General features: G+C 37.6%; 1 protein-coding gene across 1 annotated transcript; it reads left to right on the top strand.

Annotated features, from left to right (window-relative positions):
• Positions 1-1,623: 1,623 nt before the first annotated feature.
• LOC113436478 (carboxymethylenebutenolidase homolog) lies at positions 1,624-21,870 on the top strand. Its single transcript, XM_026700908.2, has 6 exons — positions 1,624-1,835; positions 7,814-8,039; positions 10,476-10,583; positions 13,915-14,057; positions 17,087-17,178; positions 21,324-21,870. The coding sequence occupies exons 2-6, from the start codon at positions 7,825-7,827 to the stop codon at positions 21,507-21,509; spliced, it is 744 nt and encodes a 247-aa protein (XP_026556693.1). The 5' UTR covers positions 1,624-1,835; positions 7,814-7,824; the 3' UTR covers positions 21,510-21,870.
• Positions 21,871-23,110: the final 1,240 nt, after the last annotated feature.

Here is a 23,110-nt window from a genome sequence, read left to right as displayed (position 1 = left end):
ACATGGCCCTCAGGACATGATAGGATTACCCATCTCACCACATGGCACCTGGGAAGATTACATCACCCAGCAGGATTCAACCAAACTTAGCACACATACAACCTACAAAGCTAGCTATGACCCCTGACAGCACCCAATCAGAATACTCTTCCTGTGTCCGGGAAGTTCAAAGCTCAGAGAGGGCATTAAACCAAGGGACTCTCAGCATCTCTTCCCTTTTCGCTTAGGAGCTCCAAGGCATGTGGTCCTGTCCACCATTAAACCTTCTTTCCAAGCAACTTCCATGAATTCAGTGCCTTTTCCCCCACTTGGAACCCAGAAGGATATTTCTTCCAACACAAGACAAACATCCCACACATTCCTGAAATGATAATTACAAGAACATGTTATACAGGCATTTCTCCAACCCAAGAAGGCTATGATTTCCTTCACTAATGAGTCAAATTCTGGCCTGGAGTTTGTTTCCTTATCTGAGATCTGCCTACTCCATTTCAGTTAAAGGATGAAGCTTACTCCACTGGGCACATTTGGTGCTTACCCACTTAGAGTAGGGTCCACACAGCAGGTAATCTCATAGCATCCCAGGATCTGCTGGAGAGATAAAGAATTCTCCTGATAGCACATGTGTCCTGGAACTCTAAGATGCTCTAATATTAGTAAAAGAAATTAATTCACCCGCTTAGGTGATCACACAATGGAAGAGTGGTTGATTGTGCACTCGACTAACTGTAACTGGACATACAGTGACTAGAAGATAACTCTTTAACTTGAACCATCTCTTTGTAGAGCTGAGGCAAGAGCAGGTCAGTTGCTTGCCAAATTCCTTTCATGCATTTCTCTTTCCAATGTTTAAAGTGTCTAATGTGGAGGACACACTGAATGATGCCTGATTAGGATACCACCATCATAGAAAAGAATGAAATGAGGCATATAAATGCCTCATATAAATATTTAAAACACATTCATCACATATGAATAATTTGTTAACTATAATGTTTAAGACAAAAAGTAACACTAATTCCAATCTCTTCAACATCTTGAAAAACTTCCTTGAAACAATATAAATATGGTTTTGCTAAATGAGTTAAATGAGTAAAAACTGATCCTTGATTTTATGCTAATTTATCCTAATCCTTCACTATAGACATTCTCTCTCAATTTTCCTTTCTTGTTTCTTTGGGGTGGGGGGTGATATCCGGAATTATAGACCGGTCCTGACTTCCAGCATCAAGCAGTTCAGTTATAAGGCTGGTTGAGAGACTGATAAAATTGAAAGCTGATTGCTAATACTGAGCTTCCAAAGACTGCCGTCTTTGTTAAACGACATTTGCACAAGATGCTAATTTCAATTTGTTTAATTGTGATTTATTTATAATTGTGGTAGTCCTGGAGAAAAGGGACCTTATAGGTCATCTAGTCCAACCCCCCTGCCCAGGTGGGAGACCCTACACCATTTCTGACAAATGGCAGTCCAATCTCTTCTTGTTCCAATCTCTTCTCTCAAAGTTATCCCTCCCCATTAAAAGCAATACTTGAGGAACAAGAGATGCTTGCCTCTATGATTCATGCCTCTGTTTCTTTCCTTTCTTCCTCAGTCAAACATTTAATTCTGAAGGAGCCTCCTTCTTCCCACCACTTATATCTCTTAGCATATCTGAATTTCAGAGTGGTGTAGCTGGTAAGCAGACACAAGCTGCAGTTGTGTAGCTGGTGGTGTAGCTGGTAAGCAGACGCAAGCTGCAGTTGCTGTTTTTCCCTTCAGCAGAGGACACAAACACCTAGGCTCTTTCAAAAGGAGTTTGTCCTGGTTTCCAATTACAAGCTTTCCAATTCAGGTATGTACAGGTGGAATAAAAACATCTGCTCACCTTTTCTTGAGGTAGAACAATGATAGTACTACCAGTATATGACTGGACAATATTTTAAAAACATGTCTTGTCATGGCTAATGTTAATTCATACTGGCTTGGTAGTAAGTCAATTATTTCACAAGCAATAAAGGGAAGCATTCTTAAAATAGCTAATGCTGCAATGGCTTGCTTAATATGCAGATTGTGTTCAATATCTAATAGAAGCTCAGTTCTTGGCACTTTCTGTACATGGTTGTTTGCTTGCAGATGCTTTAACATCATCAGTACTAGTGAATATGGGATTTTCTCCCTGTTTTTATACAGAACTTTGCTAGTCTTGGTGGAGGTGTGGTTTTTCTCTTGTAATCCCCTGATTAGAATATTTTCTCATTGATTGTTTGTCTCCGGTTAATCTCTGCTTATCTGGGTATTGGTTGTTGGAGAAGATGTGTTTTTGTTTAGTTTTTTTTTAGTTGCCTCTTTTGAATTATATGTAAATGTGGTTTATCTCTGTGTGTCCTTTGATCAATGTATATTAACCATTAAGCAGACTAACCACATGCTTAGGGCACCAGGACCAAAGGGGGCATCACAAAATCTTTTATGTAGTGTAAACTTGGCTTTGTTTGTACAATATGTACAAAGGAGAGGGGGAACCAAGATGTGGCAGTGTTTAGGACACCAGTGAGCCTTAATCCGCCACTGCCCTTGATGAGTGGTTTGTCTGAATGCCAAGCTTCTGGGAATTTCCTAGCATCTTTTGGATTTAGCTTGATCTAAGATGCTCATAGTTTCCCATTTGGAAACTACACTCACTTACAGTGATGCTGTTACCTAGTTAATAACATCCGCAAGCAAACAACCAAGGTCAAAGAGCCCCAAAGAATCCAGTTTTTAAATGTTAATAAAGTTTTAATTATTGTAACTGCCGTATCCTGTTATTAGAGGATATACATACCTTTAGAGTACTATTTGGACTTTCTCCTTTTTTACCCGGAGCAGATTTGTTAGAATTTTTTAAAAAAACCTGCAAATATCAAAATAAATGCTCAGATGCTTAAAATAGTACATAACAGCAACTGTGGTGTGAAATATTTGGGGGGAAGAAAGCAATTGCAGCTTGATATATTTGAGCATGCGAAATCTGATTGATCTGATTGAATGCAAGAACAATTCTATTGCTGTTATTTATATATATTTTATCTTCTTCTTTATGATGTGAAGGGTGACATTCCCATCCCAGTTTTGTGTGTATAAGAATCAGGGGTGGGATTCTACCAGTTCGCACCTATTCGCTAGAACCGGTTGTTAACATTCTAAGCAGTTCGGAGAACCGGTTGTTAGAAGAAATTACTGGCCTAATCCTGTAAGGAAGGCAGGAAGGAACTATTCTGGTGTTGCTTACAGAAACTGCCTCTCCGTTAATCCTTATTACATTCTTAGCAGGAGTAGACTTCCTGTCTCAGGAATTTCTCTGGAGTTTTTTTCCCCTCCTTTGCTGGTACTTTGCTTGTGTGGAGTGACCATTCAAAGTTACAATGGCACTGAAAAAACTGACTTATGACCATTTTTTACACTTATGACTGTTGCAGCATCCCCACAGTCATGAGAGGCCAGGCAAGGAGATGCGTGCCTCGATGTGAGTGATATTGAGTTGGCCACACCCAGCCAGTCACATGACTACCAAGCCACGTCCATCCAGTCACATGACCACCAAGCCACACTCACCAACTAAGCCACACCCACAGAACCGGTTGCTAAAAATTTGAATCCTACCCCTGATAAGAATATATCTGATGTAAATAGCTAGAAGAGAGCCATTAGTCTAAGATTATTCACAGTTCATTAGATCAGGATTGAGAACAGGGCTCTGTACTTTTTCTATTTGGTCGTTCATCCATTCTGCAATGGAGTTCATGTCCACATAAAAGCACTGTAATATTAGTGGATTTTAGTATAAAAGAGAAGTCCATCCATTCAGGGGTGGGATCCTACCGGCATAACAACCGGTTTGGTGTGGAAATGAATAATTAATAAGTAAGATCCTTGGGCTAAACAGGGCGGCACAAAATTGTTCACCTTACTTTGCAGGAATAATTACATTACTAGACACATATTGGAAAAAATATAGTCCGAATATAAACTAAGAATGAATAAATGCTAGAGGAGGAAATTATGCATGGTTGCACTAACAATTTTACTCTGATAATGTAAGAACTTGCCATTTTCATAAAGGTTTAGATTAACAGAGTTGGAAGGGACCTTGTAGGTCATGTAGTCCAACCCCCCCCGCCCAAGCAGGAGACCCTATACCCTAAAGGTGTTATGAGATAATTAGCTTTAAGCAGAGGATTGCAAACTGAGTGGTTTGTCACAGAATCATTCATTCTTCTTCAGGATGTGTTGATCTGAATATGTGAGAATATTCCAAAATTTTATATTTAGCCCAGACTGGCGCTATTGGTATCTTACTGAAACCTGTGTAGCTCTTGATTTTTTTTGTTATTTTGCCTATTTTGACATTAGTCTAGGGGTGGGATCCTACCAGCATAGCAACTGGTTTGCTTCACACACGTGCGCACCAAATGCACATTACTTTACAAATTACTGAGTCTGGCAAGCGTTCACTTGCTCCAGCTGACGAGTGGCACTCAGCTGTGCTGCGCAAAGCAGCGGAGGAGGGAAAAGCATGGAATAAAGCACAGTCTAGAGCCCGGGCAGGCCGGTGGGCCATACAGATGACCAGAAAATCATCACAGCAAAGCAGTTTGGCGTCAGTTGCTCTTCAGATCTACTGGTTCTAGAGAACTGGGAGCAACCCACCCCTGCATTAGTCCTGGAAATTGTAAAAGAAATCTTCCATCCATTCTCATCTGCAGTGAGTCCTTTAAGACAGGGTCTCTGAATAAACTGAAATGCTTTTTCCTAGGTTGCTTGATACCTGGGTGAAGTTTGTGACATAAACTGCCAAGGGACTCGCATTTGGTCTTTTGATTCTTTATGCCCAGTCTTCTTTCCATTGTTTTGTCAGCCTCCCCATAATCTTCTGTCATGACAGTGAACCATATTATATTCATGGGGATGTGGATTGCATGGCTGAGCATGCTAGTTGGCATGGAGGCCACAGCTTAAGATTATTATTTTTTTGTTTTACAAAATGATTCATTTAATTGAATAGCTTTTTCTCAGAGTGTCATAAAGGAGCTATAACTTGATTTGTTATGCTTTTAAATTACGAACATTTGAATATCAATTCCTTTAATAGTGTGTCTGCTGAGTAAATATTTTCTGAAAGCAATTTTGAGAAATAAGAATTTCTCACCATCAGGCAAGTAGAAGTACAGGAATATGCAGTTGAGATGAAAAGACATTGCAGTCAATGGAGGGTGGATAAGATCTCGCAACTCACCTGTGTAATTTAGTTAACCAAACTCTGGCCTTTCGTTTACTCATCTAAAATATTTATTTGTTTAAACTAAGGGAAGCAGTTTACAATAAAAATGAAATTTGGTGAATGTTTACACAAACATTAAAGAAAGTGTGCCTCTAGCAATCTGTCTTCAGCATCACTCTATTCTCATGTTAGCAGTTTGTACTCTCTTTAATCAGACCTGTTAATCAGGACAAACAATGCATTGGATTTGAAGAATATGTTCATCTTTCAGTCTCCAGTATTTTCTGAATGATGATGCTTTGATATACCCTTCCCTCTGGTTATTCACACACAAATGCTAACAGGAAATGCTGATGATTAATTATAATTTGCTTTAAAAAAATTTTTTGAAATTTATTCAAACAATATATCTTCCATTTAAACAGTGCGTCATCTGGGTGCAAATTTCTTGTGCGATAACCATTACAGTTTGTACCTATTCATTGCTTGGTACTAATACTCTATTCTTACTTAATACTAGTATACATAATACATCTAATTCTTATAACATTCCCCATCTTAACATTTTTAATTCTTTTCACATGTTTATTATTTTTTGCTAATCTTCTTTAATTTCTAACTTCCATATTTATTCTCCAGCCATTGATAAATTAATTCCCATATCAGCAATGTTCAGTTTGCTCCTTCTCTTTAAATTGCTAGTGTTAGCCTATTCATTTCTGCATATTCTAATATTTTTTTAATCACATTCTCTTCAGTCAAAATCTCTTCACTTTTCCAATTTTGTGCAAATACAATTCTAGCTGCAGTTCATACATGAATAATTAAATATACCTTCTCTTTACTATAAGTTTCAGGTATAATCCCCAACAGAAATATTTCAGGTTTTAAATCAATATGTTGCTGTATCATCACGTATGTATTTTTGTCCAATATCTTTTAGTTTCTGTGCATGTCCACCACATATGATAATATGATCCAGCTGTCTGGTGGCATTTCCAATATTTAGCTGATTTATCTTTAAACATCCTTGCCAGTCTTGTTGACGCAAAATGCCATTTATAACTTGCCTTGAAGATCATTTGGCATCTTCTTTAATGCTGAATAGATTTTTGCTTCATTAATGTTGTCAGTGATAATAATTATGTCTATCCCCACAACTACTTATTCTCTTAATCTGAAGCACCACCAATATATATTTAAAAGCTCTTAGCCACCCCATTTCCATAGGTTTTTTTTATTGTTGTTGTTGTTGCTGTTGTAAATTTGTTTTTATTATTGGATCAAAACTAAGAGTTTTCCTGTTTAGCTTTGCATCTATTTTGCTCATAGGATGGATTAGCATTCCAAGGATTTTTATTTTCAGACTTTGTAGTTTGAACATCCTTTTTTCTATTTTGAGCCTTCTTTTAAATAGTCTTGTTAAGCAGCCTTATGGCACATTAATATAAAACAAGTAAGTGTTTAGGTAACAAAGAAACAAATCAAAAACTCTTCTGAACTTTTAAGATGCTACTATAGAAGGTCTGTTGCTTCTGTTGTGTATACAGAGCATAGATTTATGTCTAGAAAACATGCTGAATTATTTTTTATAATGCTTTACATTGTGAACATGAGTTCAGCCAATGCCACTATCAATTCCTTTTAAAAGAAGACTTTTGCCATTGATTCTTATCAGGAATCAGTCACAATCTGAATATAACAAGATAGAATGGTCAAGAAAAGAAGATTATCAGTGTCATGCGATTCATTTAGAAACATTTAGAACAAAAGATTTCTGCACAGAATCTTTATGCAGAGGAAAATAGCACCCAATGATTTTCAGGCTGTTATTTTTTAATAATAGCAAAACTTGAAACTAAACATGAAAGCCTTACCTATCAAACTTGTGCTATGTCTAGCAATAAGGAAGTGGAAAGTTCCCATCTTTAACAATGGAATGGAAACACAGTTGGATTCAAGGCTGTGACAAGAAAATTACCGTTTCATGTTGCATTGACTTCTTTTCTTAATTGAAGGAGTGGACAATGTTGATGCTACTCATTTAAACATGCCTGATTCTCAGCAGTTCTATGGACCAACTCTAACTTTTTTCAGGTTGTTTATCTTTTTGCTTTACTTAAATTTTAATTAACTATTTTTTTTTGCTGACTCCAACTCTTCTCCTTATAAGGGGGCGTGCATAAGCGCACCAACGTGCCTATCGTCCCTGTCCTATTGATTCTTTTTATTTTTCTTATATGTATCCATGTACTCATAGCTATGTTTTTACTTATACCTATTATCTTGTAAGCAATTGACAAACCAAATAAAATAAAAATAAATAAAATAAGCAAAGTTGTCAGATGCAACATCCTGTAGGGTTCTCACTGATTTTTTGGGAGTAGCTGATTCCTACTTGTGGTAAGAGTTGTTCTTTTTCTGACAACTTTAAAGAGACAAAATCTGAAAAGTCACATAAATGCCAGTTAGATTTCATTTTAATCTTTTCTTTCTGTTACCACTTGGAATGCCGTTAGTGTTATTATAGCTTTTGTGGGACTTGACTAATGATTGTGTTTCTCTTTCAGTTTTTTTTTAAATGGCCAGTGGAGATTTGCCTTTCCAGTATGACATCGGAAGAAGGAGGAATTATGAAGGGCGTGGCCAGGAAGTGCAAATTCAGAACATCAAAGCATATGTTTGTCGACCTGCTTCTGATACAAACAAAGCTGTGATTTTGGTTCATGACATATTTGGATGGCAATTCCCAGACACAAAATATGTTGCTGATATAATTGCTTCTAATGGATACACGTAAGCAAGGGTTCCTATTCTTTCAAGAATGTAAAAAATGTATAGTGAGGGAGGTGATAAATGGTGAGGACTGCCATACCTGTGCTGCAACAGTCTAACCAGCCTTTAGACAGCAGGAAAGGGACACATGCATTTGTTTTGCTGCTGTCTAGTGGCACTCATATTTGTCAGTCCAGATATAGTAGCCCTAATTAGAAGTACGAATGAATTGCCACATAGCAAATAGAAATATGAGGATTCTTCTTTAGTTCATATAATCAACACTGCCCTGCAGGAATGCAGGAATTTTTTTTTAAAAAAAGGAAAAGCAGACATATAGTCATTTATTTAAACTATGCAGTCTTACAGCAATGTCTCTAGGTGGCATATAAAGTTAAAAATTTAAAGACTCCAAATCACAAATGTCCAAGGTCATAAACAGCAATTTCAGCTGATAATAAAACAACCTCAGCCAGCTGTGTGTGTTTAACAGCCAGCTCTTCATTACACAAGGAAAGGCAAGTAGGGTTGAGGCTCTCGGCTGTTCTGTATGGCAGGCAGTGCCACAGAGAAGGCATGAGTCCTGGATATCCAACAAGATAATGGTGTTTCATGGAAGGGACACAGGGTGTGTTTTCCTTGTTAGAACTGTTGGGATGGACAGAGATGACTGGAAACAAGCAGTTCTGCAAATAGTCTGGCGCCATGCCATGTAGAGTTTTAGCTTCTTCAGGAGAGGAAAGAAATCTGGTTCTTTCAAGATAGGGTGGCCTATCCCTCTTGCAAAGAAATATTCAGCTTTCATGAATCTAATCACAATTCATCTCCTAGAAGTCTAGCAGGGATGTGGATCTAAAATATAAATGGCCAAACTCATGTTTCCAAGGAGTCTGTTCACTTCATCAGAGTCAACAGGTACTAATTCTTCAGAGGTAACCAGGCAAGATCATTCCTCAGGTGACTCTGTAGAACCAATACAGCCACATTCTATCTCTGAGAAAATCCAAAGGACTTATATAACAAGATGCCTAGAACAGTCCACACAGTCCATACAACAGACCTGTAAGTGTTTCCTAGGATTCTCCTTGCCCACAATGGACTGGGATATTCTAAAAATGGCCACAGCTTAGTATTTTGCAGATGCTGTAAAGTTGGAAAAATAGCTAAGCTTTGCCAGGGTTAATTGCCATGAGGCGATCCTTAAAGAAAACTCTTAATCTGTGTTTGGGTCATGCACACAATTTTCCTATTGTGGAACTCTCTTACACTGACCTCTTCTGAAAACCAGGAGCCATCCAGGATCAATGCGCATAGCATCCTCATAGGTGAGATCCAAACCAAGGCTGTTATCGTCCTCTCATTCCCAGTCACAAGCAGAAGCCAAACTGTGCACCAGAGCCCTAAGAACAACCCCAATTTTTAAAACCATTCAGTTTCCTTTTCCAATAAAACGTTTAGCTCATGTATACAACTCCCCCACTAAAACAAAATAAATTTTGGCTGAATCATGCCTATATCTTACACCTGCATAGATGGGACCAAGAAGCTTAACAAAAAATTCCCAGCTGGATGGTGTCGCTTGCCAGAAAATAGACCTCTTTTATGTCCAAATATAATGTGAAGACTTAATGCATATCATTATTAACATATCCACTAAAGCTGCAATCATAAATAATTACATAAACCAGAGTTTCTTAAAGTGTAGTCCTAGGAATCTGGGTGTCTCCCAAGGCCCTTTCATGGGTTCACAAAATCAAAATTATTTGCCAATCTACCTTGAAAAATAATACAATATTAAAAATAATACAATATTAAAAATAATACAATATTAAAAATAATACAATATTAAAATCCCATCAAACAATCATGAGAAGCGGTAGTGGCAGTGAATATGTTCATTTTAAATTTTAATACAATATAACCCATTGAAACAAAAGCTCTTTTGGATTCCTCTACAATTTTTAAAAGCGGGAAAGAGTCCTGAGAGGTTTAAGAAATAATGATATAAGCATTAAATTAATTGCATTTTAGTGGAAATTCCTTCTAAGTAAGAAAAACACTGGATAGGTTAAAAATTAGAAATGTGTTGTTTATCTTTATTGTTAGTAGTTAGCTTTAATATTTTGATTTGTTTTTTTTAAACAATTTATAGAATTACTGTGAGTCAGGAGTGTATAAATTTAATAAATATTTATCTATCTAAACTTCATGCTTGTTAACTTCTTAAGAGCTAGCTTTTTTTGTACATGTGTATGTGTGTTTTTCTGTGTTATTGTAAATACATATTGTTTTAATGCAGTAATATTTGTATAGAATTGACTGGAGATGAATAACACTTTTAATATTTTAGATAACTTAGACTACTGAAGAAAAATAAATAGAGAACTAAAGAGATAACTTGGGAATTCATCTCTCACAGAAATCTTCAAATAAGTTATTAATGCAATATTTTTACAGAACCATCTGCCCAGATTTTTTTCTGGGAAAGGTACCTTGGACACCAAATGATCATTGGCAGAATTTTGGAGACTGGTTAAAGGATCGAGATCCCATGAAAGTGGACAAGTAAGATTATTTAAAAGTAAATGCAACTGATAGGTATCTGATTAAGAAAACAGGTTAATTAAGCAAAGCCAGAAAGCTATTCATAATTGATAGGCCAGCAAAGAGTGGAGAGAGAAGATTGCAGCCTTGATACCTTTTAAGATAAAATAAGTTAGCTTCCCAACAGAAAAAGAAGGATCAATGTTCTTTGTTTTTTTAGGATTTTTTGTTTCCATTGGATTCACCAAAGCATACATACTTGCATACCATCATACAATGTCTTTTCAGAATAAACAACTTTGCCTTGGGCAGAGGGCTAGACTAGAAGACCTCCAAGATCCCTTCCAGCCTTCTGTGATTCTGATTCAAATGCAGGCCAATTGCTGAGCACCTTAGGTGAAGCACAGAAAAAAAGTTAAGCAGCAGTAGTAGTAAGCAAATAAATTAAGCGAAGAGAATAGGAACTATAAACCTAGTTTATACCAATTCCATTCACTCTAACAATACACCTTGGAAACTATCTGCACTTCTACCTTATCTTTGCACCAGTTCCTACATTAGAAACAGATTTATTCTTCTATGCACTCAAGGTTTTTATCTAACTTTGCAATGTTGAGAATACACTATTCACAAAAGAATGGGTACCACATAGAACCAAGCTGTGCATGTAAAAACATGTCTTGTTCTATTTTCTCATCCTTAATAAATATTATATTATGGTTGAGGTTACTGTACCTGGGCAGCAATTCATTTACTTGCTGTAATGATTCACCATTTCTTTATATACACATTCTTGTCCAACTCACTATTCAGTATTCATCTGTTCACTAAGTATTCCATTTATTCTTACATATAGCACTCTTACCATGTTTAACAACCAATCTTCAATTCCCTATTCTCATGAAATGTCCCAATCTATTCATATAATAATATTCTTTCTCTAAACTACCAATATATAATGAATGTTATTTATACAGTTCTCAGTACTGAGAAACAAAATCTTTATATGCTTTTCCTCATATAAGAGATATACAGCATTTCTCAGAGTCTTGTTTTTCTACCACTTACTTACTTTCGGTCAGAAATTTGCCAAATACACTCCCATGCATTAATAATAAGCTAATCCCCCAATAGATTTTGCATTCTTTTTTCTTTTCTGTTTGTATAACAAAGCAAAAATGCCATTATTCTAATCATTTAGAGATGTAGTCTTCACTTTAAAAAAGTTACACAGCCATTCTTTGATATACCACCCACACCTAAAGCATACAACATTCTCTCAACAATTATGACATCATTTTTATAATTACTCAACATCAACATTTATTTCAGTTCTGGAATATATAACAATCATTTCTATATATATTTCTATAATATTTCTCCCATCGTTTTTCTTCTTTATTCACTCGGCTACAGACCTCTTATTCATCTGCTTCCAAAATATTTTCTCCATCCAATTACTCTGTATTTTCTAAATCAGCCAGAGTTGGTTAGCTATTGACATCTACTGTGACCTAATGTGTGAATGGTGCTTTACTATCTATCTAAGGTTGCACATATAGGGGAAATGAAAAATGTATCTCACACTAGAGAGTTTTAATGTTACTGTTGTGTTGCAAGTTATACCTATATTTGTAGATGACTCTACATATCTCTGTGGAGCTGTACCATTTTTATTGGTGAACTGTACAACCTAATTACATGATTGGGGCAAGGATGATGCAAGCAATGTTTTCATGTAGAAAAATACTAAGTATAAATTATATAGCCACACGTACAGGTAGTTCTCGACTTACGACCACAGCTGAGCCCAACATTTCTGTTGCTAGGTGAGACATTTGTTAAGCGAATTTTGCTCCATTTTATGACCTTTCTTGTCATGGTTGTTAAGTGAATCACTGCAGTTGTTAATAACCTGGTTGTTAGTGAATCTGGCTTCCCCATTGACTTTGCTCATCAGAAGGCCACAAAAGGTGATCACATGACTCCAGGACACCGCAACCATAAATACAAGTCAGTTGCCAAGCATCTGAATTTTGATCACATGACCATGGGGATGCTGTGAAAAATGGTCATAATGCAGATTTTCCAGTGCTGTTTTAACTTTGAACGGTCACTAAATGAACTGTTGTAAGTTTTGATCTACCTGTCCCATATTGTTTTGCATGTAGAAGGAAAAGATACTGTAGTCCCATTTCTCTTCTTTCTTTCCTCCTTCTCCCTTGGCTTGCCTATACAGTATATTTATTTAATGACTTTCTTTTAACCTAGAGTGATTTTAAATCTCTCTCTCTGTCTATTGTTAAAATGCTTGTACGTAATGTGACAGAATCACCAAAGTGAACATCCACTGAACACCTCATTCGCAAGTTAAAAGTAGGCATCTTCATAAAGATTTAAAATAGTACCAAACCAAAACATTTTTTAATTATTTGATTGGAAATTCAAAAATATACATCATGCTGTTATCATTTTAACATGTCCGTAATAGTAAAATAATAGTTCAGTACTATGGCTTATCAAACAATGGATTATATCAGACACCTTTTCAAGTAAATCAATAGACCAGAAATGCTGCCAATTGTGTTTATTGCAAAACACCTTTTTTTAGATACTTTGCATTTTTTAATTCCTTTAGGTTGGAATTTGGTGGAGATAAGCAGTTAACAATAGCTAAAAGTAGCAGGCTGGGGCATGAGCGAGGCATTTCACTTGCCTTCTTCAACTCAAATTAAGCCATACCCCAGTACTGAGACAACCTATCCTTGCTTTTTGGGAGCTTTCCAAAGTAAAGGACAATGCCCAGAACAACAGTAGAAAATCAACAACCAACTATCTGTAAAAGTGACTGAGCAGAGCAAAAGGACAATAAGGCTCCAGCGTTCTATTGTAGTTATGCAGTTTATAAAATTTCAATTAATGTGGGTTTCAAACTCTCTAGAACAAGGGTCTTCAAACTTGGCAGCTTTAAGACCTGTGGACTTCAACTCCCAGAATTCCTCCTCCAGTCGTGTTAGCTCAGGAATTCTGGGAGTTGAAGTCCACAAGTCTTAAACTTGTTTGAAGATCCTTGCTCTAGAATGTGATCAGTGTTTGTCATTGGTGCATTTATTTGTAAATGAGTACCAAATACAACAATAAGTTGTTCACCACGGGCATTTCATTTTAGAAAATCCATTCTAAGACTTAATTGGTAGTCTATTGTCATCCTCTTAAGAAACCAGCACCTGAGTGGATAATGTTTTATAAGAAATTGTTTTTAATAAGCAGGAAAGATACATTTTGATAACTGTGTAGTTTGTTTTAGGTACATACAAAGATGTCTTTTTTGTTTATGCTTTCATTTTCTTAGGACAGTTGATATGGTCTTAAAATATTTAAAAGAGCAGTATAACGCAACCGGGATTGGTATTGTTGGATTTTCCTGGGGTGGAATGGCTGTACATCACGTGATGCTAACAAATCCTGAATTAAAGGCTGGAGTCTCCCTCTACGGTACTGAAGAATGCTTATTAATTCTTCAATTTCTAAATATTTGAACAGTATTAAATAATTATTTGTAAAGATAAATTGCATTATATAAGTAAGACCATTTTACAAGCTGAGTGCTCTTTTTTGTCTCTCTCTCACAAACAAGGGGCATATCTGTGTATCTAATTGCCCCATTACCAGACAGGCACACAATTTCTTCTGGAAGGAAAAAAAATGAATGTTATCACCCTACTCACTATCCAAGACTTCGGGTTGCATTTTTATGCCGTATTTCACTTTTGAAGTACGCATTTATATGTTATGTCACCTTTAGGCTTTTATCCATTTCAAATAATCTGCTTCAGTTTGTTTCCGAGTAACTGCTGCAATTCATTGGACAGCTGACAGAGGAAAGATTGCTCTTTCAGCTGAGTTGGTGATCGCCCTGCTAATATTTTCTAAAGCTCCTTTAGAAAAAATACGTTCTGACATAGCCTAATGGCTCTAACTGTTGCCTTACAAATAGAAAATTGTTTAAAATCAGCTTTTAAAAATGCTTTTTTTAAAAAATTACTATTTTCTTTTCTATTTTCTATGCTTCTATACTTTTTTATTGTATGTTTTTGTAAAGTGGTAAATTATTTTTGTTCCTGGGAAGAAGGAAAATGCCTGCGATTTTATTGTGTCTGTCATTTCCACTTTTCACAGAATAATTGAAGAACATTCAATAATATGAAAAATATACATTCCCATTTTATGATTAAATATGTACATCACCACCTTATGCATGTTTACTTCTCCTAATTTCCAATAATCATACAGGTAGTCCTCAACCTGTGACCACAATTGAGTCCAAAAATTTCCAATGCTAAATAAGACAGTTGTTAAGTGAGTTTTGTCCCATTTTATGATCTTTCTTGCCACAGATATTAAGTGAAACACTACAGTTGTGACACAATTGTTAATTGAATCTGGCTTCCCCATTGACTGTGCTTGTGAGAAGGTCGCAAAAGGTAATCACATGACCTGGGGCACTGCAACCATCACAAATACAAGTCAGTTGCCAAGTGTCTGAATTTTGATCACATGACCATGGGGATGCTACCACGTTCATAACTGGGAAAAACAGTCAACGGTCACGTTTTTTTAGTGCTGTTGTAACTTTGAATAGTCACTAAAATGAATGGCTGTAAGTCAAGGACTAACTATAGATAGAATATTCTCTTGGGTTGTCTCACAATTTCTCCAGGCCATTGAGGTTGAAAAGCTTCAACCCAAGCTCTCAAAAACCTTCATAGCCCCCTTACCCAAATATTAAATAAGAAGGCTTGGCAGCAAAGGATTGGTATAGTTAGAGGATATGATTTAAATTCATATTGTGTCAAGCCAGCATGAGCACAGATATGGCCAAGAGAATATCCTATGTGTGTTTATTTGGAAGAAGTAAAGATGCAAAGATTATGTTGTACATACAGAATTATAGTCTTTGGCTAGCATATTGATATTTCTTTTCAAAAAGTGGAAATAAGAGAAGCAGTCAAAGCCCTTGTTAATTTTCTTATCTCAAGTAACAAGAATAGTTTATTCAATTTAGCCCAGCTTAATGTTATTAAAATCATTTTTCATCTATGTATGCCAAAAATATAAATAGCTTCTCACTGATTAACCCTGGCAAATAAAAATACTAGCAGATGGTCAGATAGGAAAGCTTTATAAAAGTGGTTTATTTCATGACTACATCATAAATGACAAAGACAGCTAGGTAAGTAATCATGATGACTGAAATTATTAAATTTTTGTAGATTCATTTACAAGACTTTGCATAGTACATGCTGCCTCTCCATTCTTTAGTCTGTTCCATCGGTGGTTTGATTTGTGAAGAATGTATGCCCTTTAGAAACCAAACATACACCCCAAAGTCTGTAAATATGTTTTACAACTCATGTTCTTCAAATAATTGTAGAAATAATTTTCTGAAGACCCAAAGTTTTTTTTAATACATATCAAGCTGGTGCAGGTTTGCAATCTCTGCTTTAGTACTAGACTTACCATGAAAGGGAACTGGTATCCTGGATATACTGCATAGAAAACAATGCAGTTTATAATAGGACTGGCAGATGATATCAGGGGTGGGCTTCCAAAATTTTAGCAAAAGGTTCTCTGTCTGGTTGATGGGTGGGCATAGCTTAGTCGGCCTCCTTCACCATGGCCTCCCTGGGCTCCAGAGGCTTGCTGGAAGCCAGAAACAAGCCCATTTCCAGCCTTCCCAAACTTCCGGGAGGCTTTTTTTTAACCCTCCCCGAACTTCTGCACGTGGCCTGAACTTACCTGCATCAAAAATGGGCCATGGGGGGTGGGCGGGGCCAGCCAGGAGTTGGATTTGGGGGTTCTCCAAACTGCACAGAATCTTAACTAGGGGCTCTCCTGAACCCCTGTGAACCCCCAGCAGCTCACCCCTGGATAATATACATAATTTAGTACGTTCTAGGAATTGGGGATACTCCAGTATCATAGAAACAACAGGAACTGGCTGGCACTAAATGCTGTTTTCAAAATTAATAAATGAAGTATATATAAGATGTCCTTGGCCCTCAAGTGCACATTGAAACTGTACCAACATAAATAGCAATAGCAATAGCACTTAGACTTATATACCACTTTATAGTGCTTTACAGCCCTCTCTAAGCAGTTTACAGAGTCAGCATATTGCCCCCAACAATTTGGGTCCTCATTTTACCCACCTCAGAAGGATGGAAGGCTGAGTCAACCTTGAGCCTGGTAGGATTTGAACTGCCAAATTGTAGACAGCTGGCTGCAGAAGTAGCTTGCAGTACTGCACTCTAACCACTCCGCCACAGAGGCTCCAAATAACTGCAGAGCCACTTGAGTGGTTCAAATAACATTTTATATTTGTATTATATTTTCCAATTATATCTTAAAATGTCTGCCTCACCATCACATGACATAATAATTAAGGTAAATGGAGTATTTGTTTTCTACTTTTATTGTTTGCTTTAAAAAATGTAGTTTTAATGTAACTTCTCTTCTTTTAGGAATTATTAGAGATTCCGAAACTAGATATAATTTACTGAATCCAACCTTTTTCATTTTTGGCGAGAAAGATCATACAATTTCTCTTAAACAGGTAAATTATTATCTTCAGATTCTGAATAGTTTTATGACTGATATCACTGCAATACATTTAGAGAATGAGTGAAAATGGGGAATAAGCATTGCTGGGGATCCTTATTTTCATTTAAGGGTCATTCCAAAATATAATGAGCAGCTGCTTTTACTGTAGTATTACCAATGGGAACATTTAGCAGCAACTAATGTGATACTGGAGTCGCAGCTGAAAACAACTGTTCATCTCTGCTACATAGTGTTTATGTGGAAGAAGGGAATTCCTGCACAGAGGGAGAATCATTTGAAATCAATTTAATATTTTACTATCCGCCTGCTTTCTAGCATGGATAATAATTTGCAGGATGTTGTTGTTTTTAGTAGGGAAAGGACTATCAGTGACAAAGTGCACACTTACAAGCAGAAGATAGCTAAAATGTGCGATTTTCCCAGAAACCTCTCCTGCAGTACAAGGTGCAATTACTCCAAAGCATTTATTCTACTCATTGTGTGCTCAGAGGTATTATGCAATATCATTCCATATATGTGCCCCATTTCCAAGGACTGAAAATTCTTGACCTGTCCACACTTGATGTTCAAAATTTGGTTTGCTCAAAAAGCACGGACTAAAAAAATCTTGAAGTTTCTGTGGTATAAAGTTTACTCGTAGTCCTCTGATTAGGACTCCTCATTCAGCAACAATTCTAAATTATGATAGCACTGGATAAGGGGCAGTTATGACCGTCCTCAAAATTGCGGCCATTTCAGCATCCCACAGTCACAGGAATGCAATCTGGGCACTGGCTAACCAACTTGCAATTACCATGATTGCAGCATCCCAGCGGCCACATGACCACCATTTGCAATCTTCCCTCCTGGATCTCCACAAGTAAAGTCAATGAAGAAGCAAGTAAGAGGTTGCAAGTCATTCCTGTTGCTTTTTCTCCCAAGGAGTCCCCAGTACGGTGGTCACCAACCAGTGGGTTGGGGACCACTGATAGTCCACAAGAAAATTTTGGTGGTCTGCAGAGAAATGTCATCCCCAAAGAACACCCCCCAAGGCAATTAATCCAGGCTGCACAGGAACACAAGGCTGCGCTGGTGCAACAAGTCTCACAAAGACTCATTTCTGGCAGAATTTGGGGGAAAGAAAGAAAGACCTCTACTGTTTTTGCTACTTTCCTTGCACGAAGCCAAAAGTCTCTCTCTCCCCCACCCCCAAGAACGGAGCTGGAGAAAGTATCCTGCAATCCCAAATAAAGAATGATCAATCAGCAGGAAATGGGATGGGGAGTTTTCCTGCAGACATTTTTCGGGATTTTCCCAGCGTGTCTGATCCATGGGATTTAAAATTATGAGTTTCGTGGTCCCTGAGGTCCAAAAGGTTGGCGATCCCTGCCCTAGTAGAATGGAAAATGGAGCCTTAGTGGCGCAGTGATTAGAATGTAGTATTGCAGGCTGACTCTGCTAACGGCCAGCCGTTCAATTCCAACCAACTCAAGGCTGACTCAACCTTCCATCCTTCTGAGGTTGATAAAATGAGGACCCAGATTGTTGGGGGCAATATGCAGACATTTGTAAATCGCTTAGAGAATGCTATAAAGCACTCTGGAGCCGTATATAAGTCTAAGTGCCATTGTTATTGCTATTGCTACTCTCTAGCACCTGCCTGCCTGCACTCTGTAGTGGCCCACTTGCCCTCCACACCTCCTAGTGCTGGCCAAGAGCACCTATCTGCCTACGCAAGCTCTGAAGTGCCTGCCAATGGAACTCATCCACCTATGGGTACTCTGTAGCATCCACCTATACTCTGTAGTGCCTGCCTGCTGGCTTGCTTGACTGGGACATGGTTTCAGCATCTCTTCCCACAATACAATCATGTGAGGTTCTCATTTAACAACCTGTATAGTCCTTGCTTAACAATGTCAACAGGGACTGCCAGGATTTCCGATGTGAACTTGTGTTTATAATCACATTTCTTAGAGGTTATAGTCCCAACTGTCACTGTAACCCAAGGACTATCTGTAGTCATAGAGATTGAGACCGAGTGTTGATGTTCTATCATATTCCTGTTATAGAAGGATCCAAAATGCCATGGGATTCCATCTGCCTTTTTCAGCTCCAGCTCAGCTTGACATCTTGATACATATGTACCCCATACTTCCCAAGTGTTAGAAGAAGGAGAACCACTTCCTGGTTTCCTTTTAAAGCAGCACAATCACTGCTATTCATCATATTTTCTTGTTGAATCCTTGAATATATTGCATAATGGTCCCAGGCTGGCAATTTCATTTGGGGAATTAAATTTAAGAATTGCAAAGTTGAGAGGGGTCCCTTGAGGCATCTTGTCCAACTACACTGCTCAAAAAAATAAAGGGAACACAAAAATAAGACATCCTAGATCTGAATGAATGAAATATTCTTATTAAATACTTTGTTCATTACATAGTTGAATGTACTGACAACAAAATCACACAAAAATTATCAATGGAAATCAAATTTAACAACCCATGGAGGTCTGGATTTGGAGTTACACTCAAAATTAAAGTGGAAAAAAACACTACAGGCTGATCCAACTTTGATGTAATGTCCTTAAAACAAGTCAAAATGAGGTTCAGTAGTGTGTGTGGCCTCCATGTGCCTGTATGACCTCCTTACAACACCTGAGCATGCTCCTGATGAGGTGGCAGATGGTCTCCTGAGGGATCTCCTCCCACACCTGGACTAAAGCATCCCCCAACTCCTGGACAGTCTGTGGTGCAATGTGGCGTTGGTGAATGGAGTGAGACGTGATGTCCCAGATGTGCTCAATTGGATTCAGGTCCGGGGAACGGGCGGGCCAGTTAAAAGCATCAATGTCTTCATCTTGCAGGAACTGCTGACACACTCCAGCCACGAGGTCTAGCATTGTCGTGCATTAGGAGGAACCCAGGGCCAACCGCACCAGCATATGGTCTCACAAGGGGTCTGAGGATCTCATCTCGGTACCTAATGGCAGTCAGGCTACCTAACTCTGGCGAGGACATGGAGGGCTGTGCGGCCCCCTAAAGAAATGCCACTCCACACCATTACTGACCCACTGCCAAACCGGTCATGCTGGAAGATGTTGCAGGCAGCAGGACATTCTCTACGGGGTCTCCAGACTCTGTCACATCTGTCACATGTGCTCAGTGTGAACCTGCTTTCATTTGTGAAGAGCACAGGGCGCCAGTGGTGAATTTGCCAATCTTGGTGTTCTCTGGCAAATGCCAAACGTCCTGCACGGTGTTGGGCTGTAAGCACAACCCCCCACCTGTGGACGTCGGGCCCTCATACCACCCTCATGGAGTCTGTTTCTGACCATTTGAGCAGCCACATGCACATTTGTGGCCTGTTGGAGATCATTTTTCAGGGCTCTGGCAGTGCTCTTCCTATCTCTCCTTGTACAAAGGCGGAGGTAGCGGTCCTGATGCTGGGTTGTTGCCCTCCTACGGACTCCTCCACATCTCCTGATGTACTGGCCTGTCTCCTAGTAGCGCCTCCATGCTCTGGACACTATGCTGACAGACACAGCAAACCTTCTTGCCACAGCTCACATTGATGTGCCATCCTGGATGAGTTGCACTACCTGAGCCACTTGTGTGGGTTGTAGACTCCGTCTCATGCTACCACTAGAGTGAAAGCACTGCAAGCATTCAAAAGTGACCAAACCATCAGCCAGAAAGCATAGGAACTGAGAAGTGGTCTGTGGTCACCATCTGCAGGACCACTCCTTTATTGGGGATGTCTTGCTAACTGCCTGTGCTTTCCACCTGTTGTCTATTCCATTTGCACAACAGCATGTGAAATTGATTGTCAATCAGTGTTGCTACCAAAGTGGACAGTTTGATTTCACAGAAGTATGATTGACTTGGAGTTACATTGTGTTGTTTAAGTGCTCCCTTTATTTTTTTGAGCAGTGTACATTATCACCAGGTGCAGAAGGCATATTCCTATTTAGATATGATTTTAAAAAAGTCAGAGGTCAATGGTATTTAAAGGACTGTTGCTTAACTACACTTTAGGTAGCCTTGACTTTTAAGCAAAATTGTCCAAGAATCCAGGTTATGTGTGAACAAATAACTTAAAAGTATAATGTTAAAATTTACCATAAATATGTAACATGTATATATATATATTCTGCTACAGGTCTCTTTGCTGGAGGAAAAACTTACAGAATATTGTAATGTAAATTATAAAATTAAAGTATATCCTGGACAAGTTCATGGTTTTGCACAGTGTAAGCCTGAAGACATGAAGCCGAAAGATAAGCCATATGCCGAAGAAGCAAGAATGGATTTAATAGAATGGCTGAATAGATACATTATGTTTTAAAGCGACATATCCCATAGGCCCCTAACTTCCACAACAAAATGCCCTTTATTTGTTTAAAAAAACTTATAGTAAATATTGTAGGGTTGCCTATTAAAATCTGAAGAAGGGAAAATGCATTTGAAAGATCTGGCAATATTAACCATTGAATATCTGTCATTAATGGATTCATTATCGTATTACTCCAACGGAAAATTATACATACTCTTTCCTACGTTATATACTGTATTATCTTTGTGTAAATATATTGAGTATATTTTAGCATGTCAGCATTGATACACATAGCTTTGGGCCTTGATTCTATTATCACTACACCATCTGGGCTGCAAACATCCAAGTTTTTACTTATACCTGTTATCTTGTAAACAATTGACAAAAATAAATAAATAAATAAATAAAATTTTTCTTTCTTTGTTTGTGCTGGTCTATAGACTCACATTAGACATCACCTTGAAGACACAGACTTTGCCCCCAAAATCTTTCTTCTTGTTTTGTAATAGTTAATCAATAACAGGAATATAATAATTTATCTCTGATGCAACATAAAGCAATGCATTCAAAGTTGGGGTCCATCTCAAATTAAATTTTGTCTAATTCCAAAGCAATATGATTCTATGAATAATACAATTTGGAGGAGACCAACTTTTTAAAAAGGCACAAAGTAAAAATAAGGCATCATTTAAAAAAACAAAAACAAAGGGATGAAACGTTTGTAATTTTCTATACCTCCAAATAATAGAAAACTGAGAGTTTTGAAACTAAATAAGGAACACTTAAACTGGTGGCAGAATCTGACAATACTTAAGTAATATATATACAAGTAAACATTATTTTTTCACACTAACTTTAAGAAAGAATTTATTTTCACTACCAGGCAGGTGGAGGTATAACTAGCTATAAATTGTGGAAGTTCATTAAAAATAAGCAGAGATATGAGATATGATACATATGATCTGTCAGCTCATCAGTCTAGCTTAATCAAGTTCTAACTTTCATTTACTATTTTGTTTTAAAAATATCTACTTGTTTGCAGTTTACAGTGAAAATTATAAGGAAACACTTCACAAGTAAGGTGTGAAAAAAAACAAGGTAGCAACTAAATCAAGCTTAAACCTGGTGTGAATAGCCTGCCTCCAACAATTTCTCTTCAGAAAGGCAAATACACATATTCTCGGGTTGGCAGTTTGTATTCCAAAATATTCCTCACCCATCTAAGCTCAGTGCAAATTACATTAAGATTTCCTAGAAGCTCTCTTGATCGGGCATGCTTTCTGGAGCCAGCTGAATAGTCTTAATGCACCAAAGACGAAAGATTTTCGCTTTCCAGTCTCATCCTCCAGTATTCTCTTAACTATTGAAGTTTTTATATACCCTTCCTTCTGGTTGACACCAGAAACAAAGCAGCAGCATGTTTAGCTCAGCTGTGGTTCTATTTATTTATTTATTTTATTGGTCAATAGCTTACAAGATAATATATAAGTATATATATTGTTAGGAATACATGAAATGGATACTTATAAGAAAAATAAAAAGAATCAATAGGACAGGGACGGTAGGCACGTTGGTGCGCTTATGCACACCCTCTTATAAGGAGAAGAGTTGGA

This window comes from Pseudonaja textilis, chromosome 3, assembly GCF_049901715.1.
Source record: "Pseudonaja textilis isolate UNSWEBS1 chromosome 3, rPseTex1.2, whole genome shotgun sequence".
Lineage (NCBI taxonomy): Eukaryota > Metazoa > Chordata > Lepidosauria > Squamata > Elapidae > Pseudonaja > Pseudonaja textilis.
This window is presented reverse-complemented; position numbering and strand designations above follow the sequence as displayed.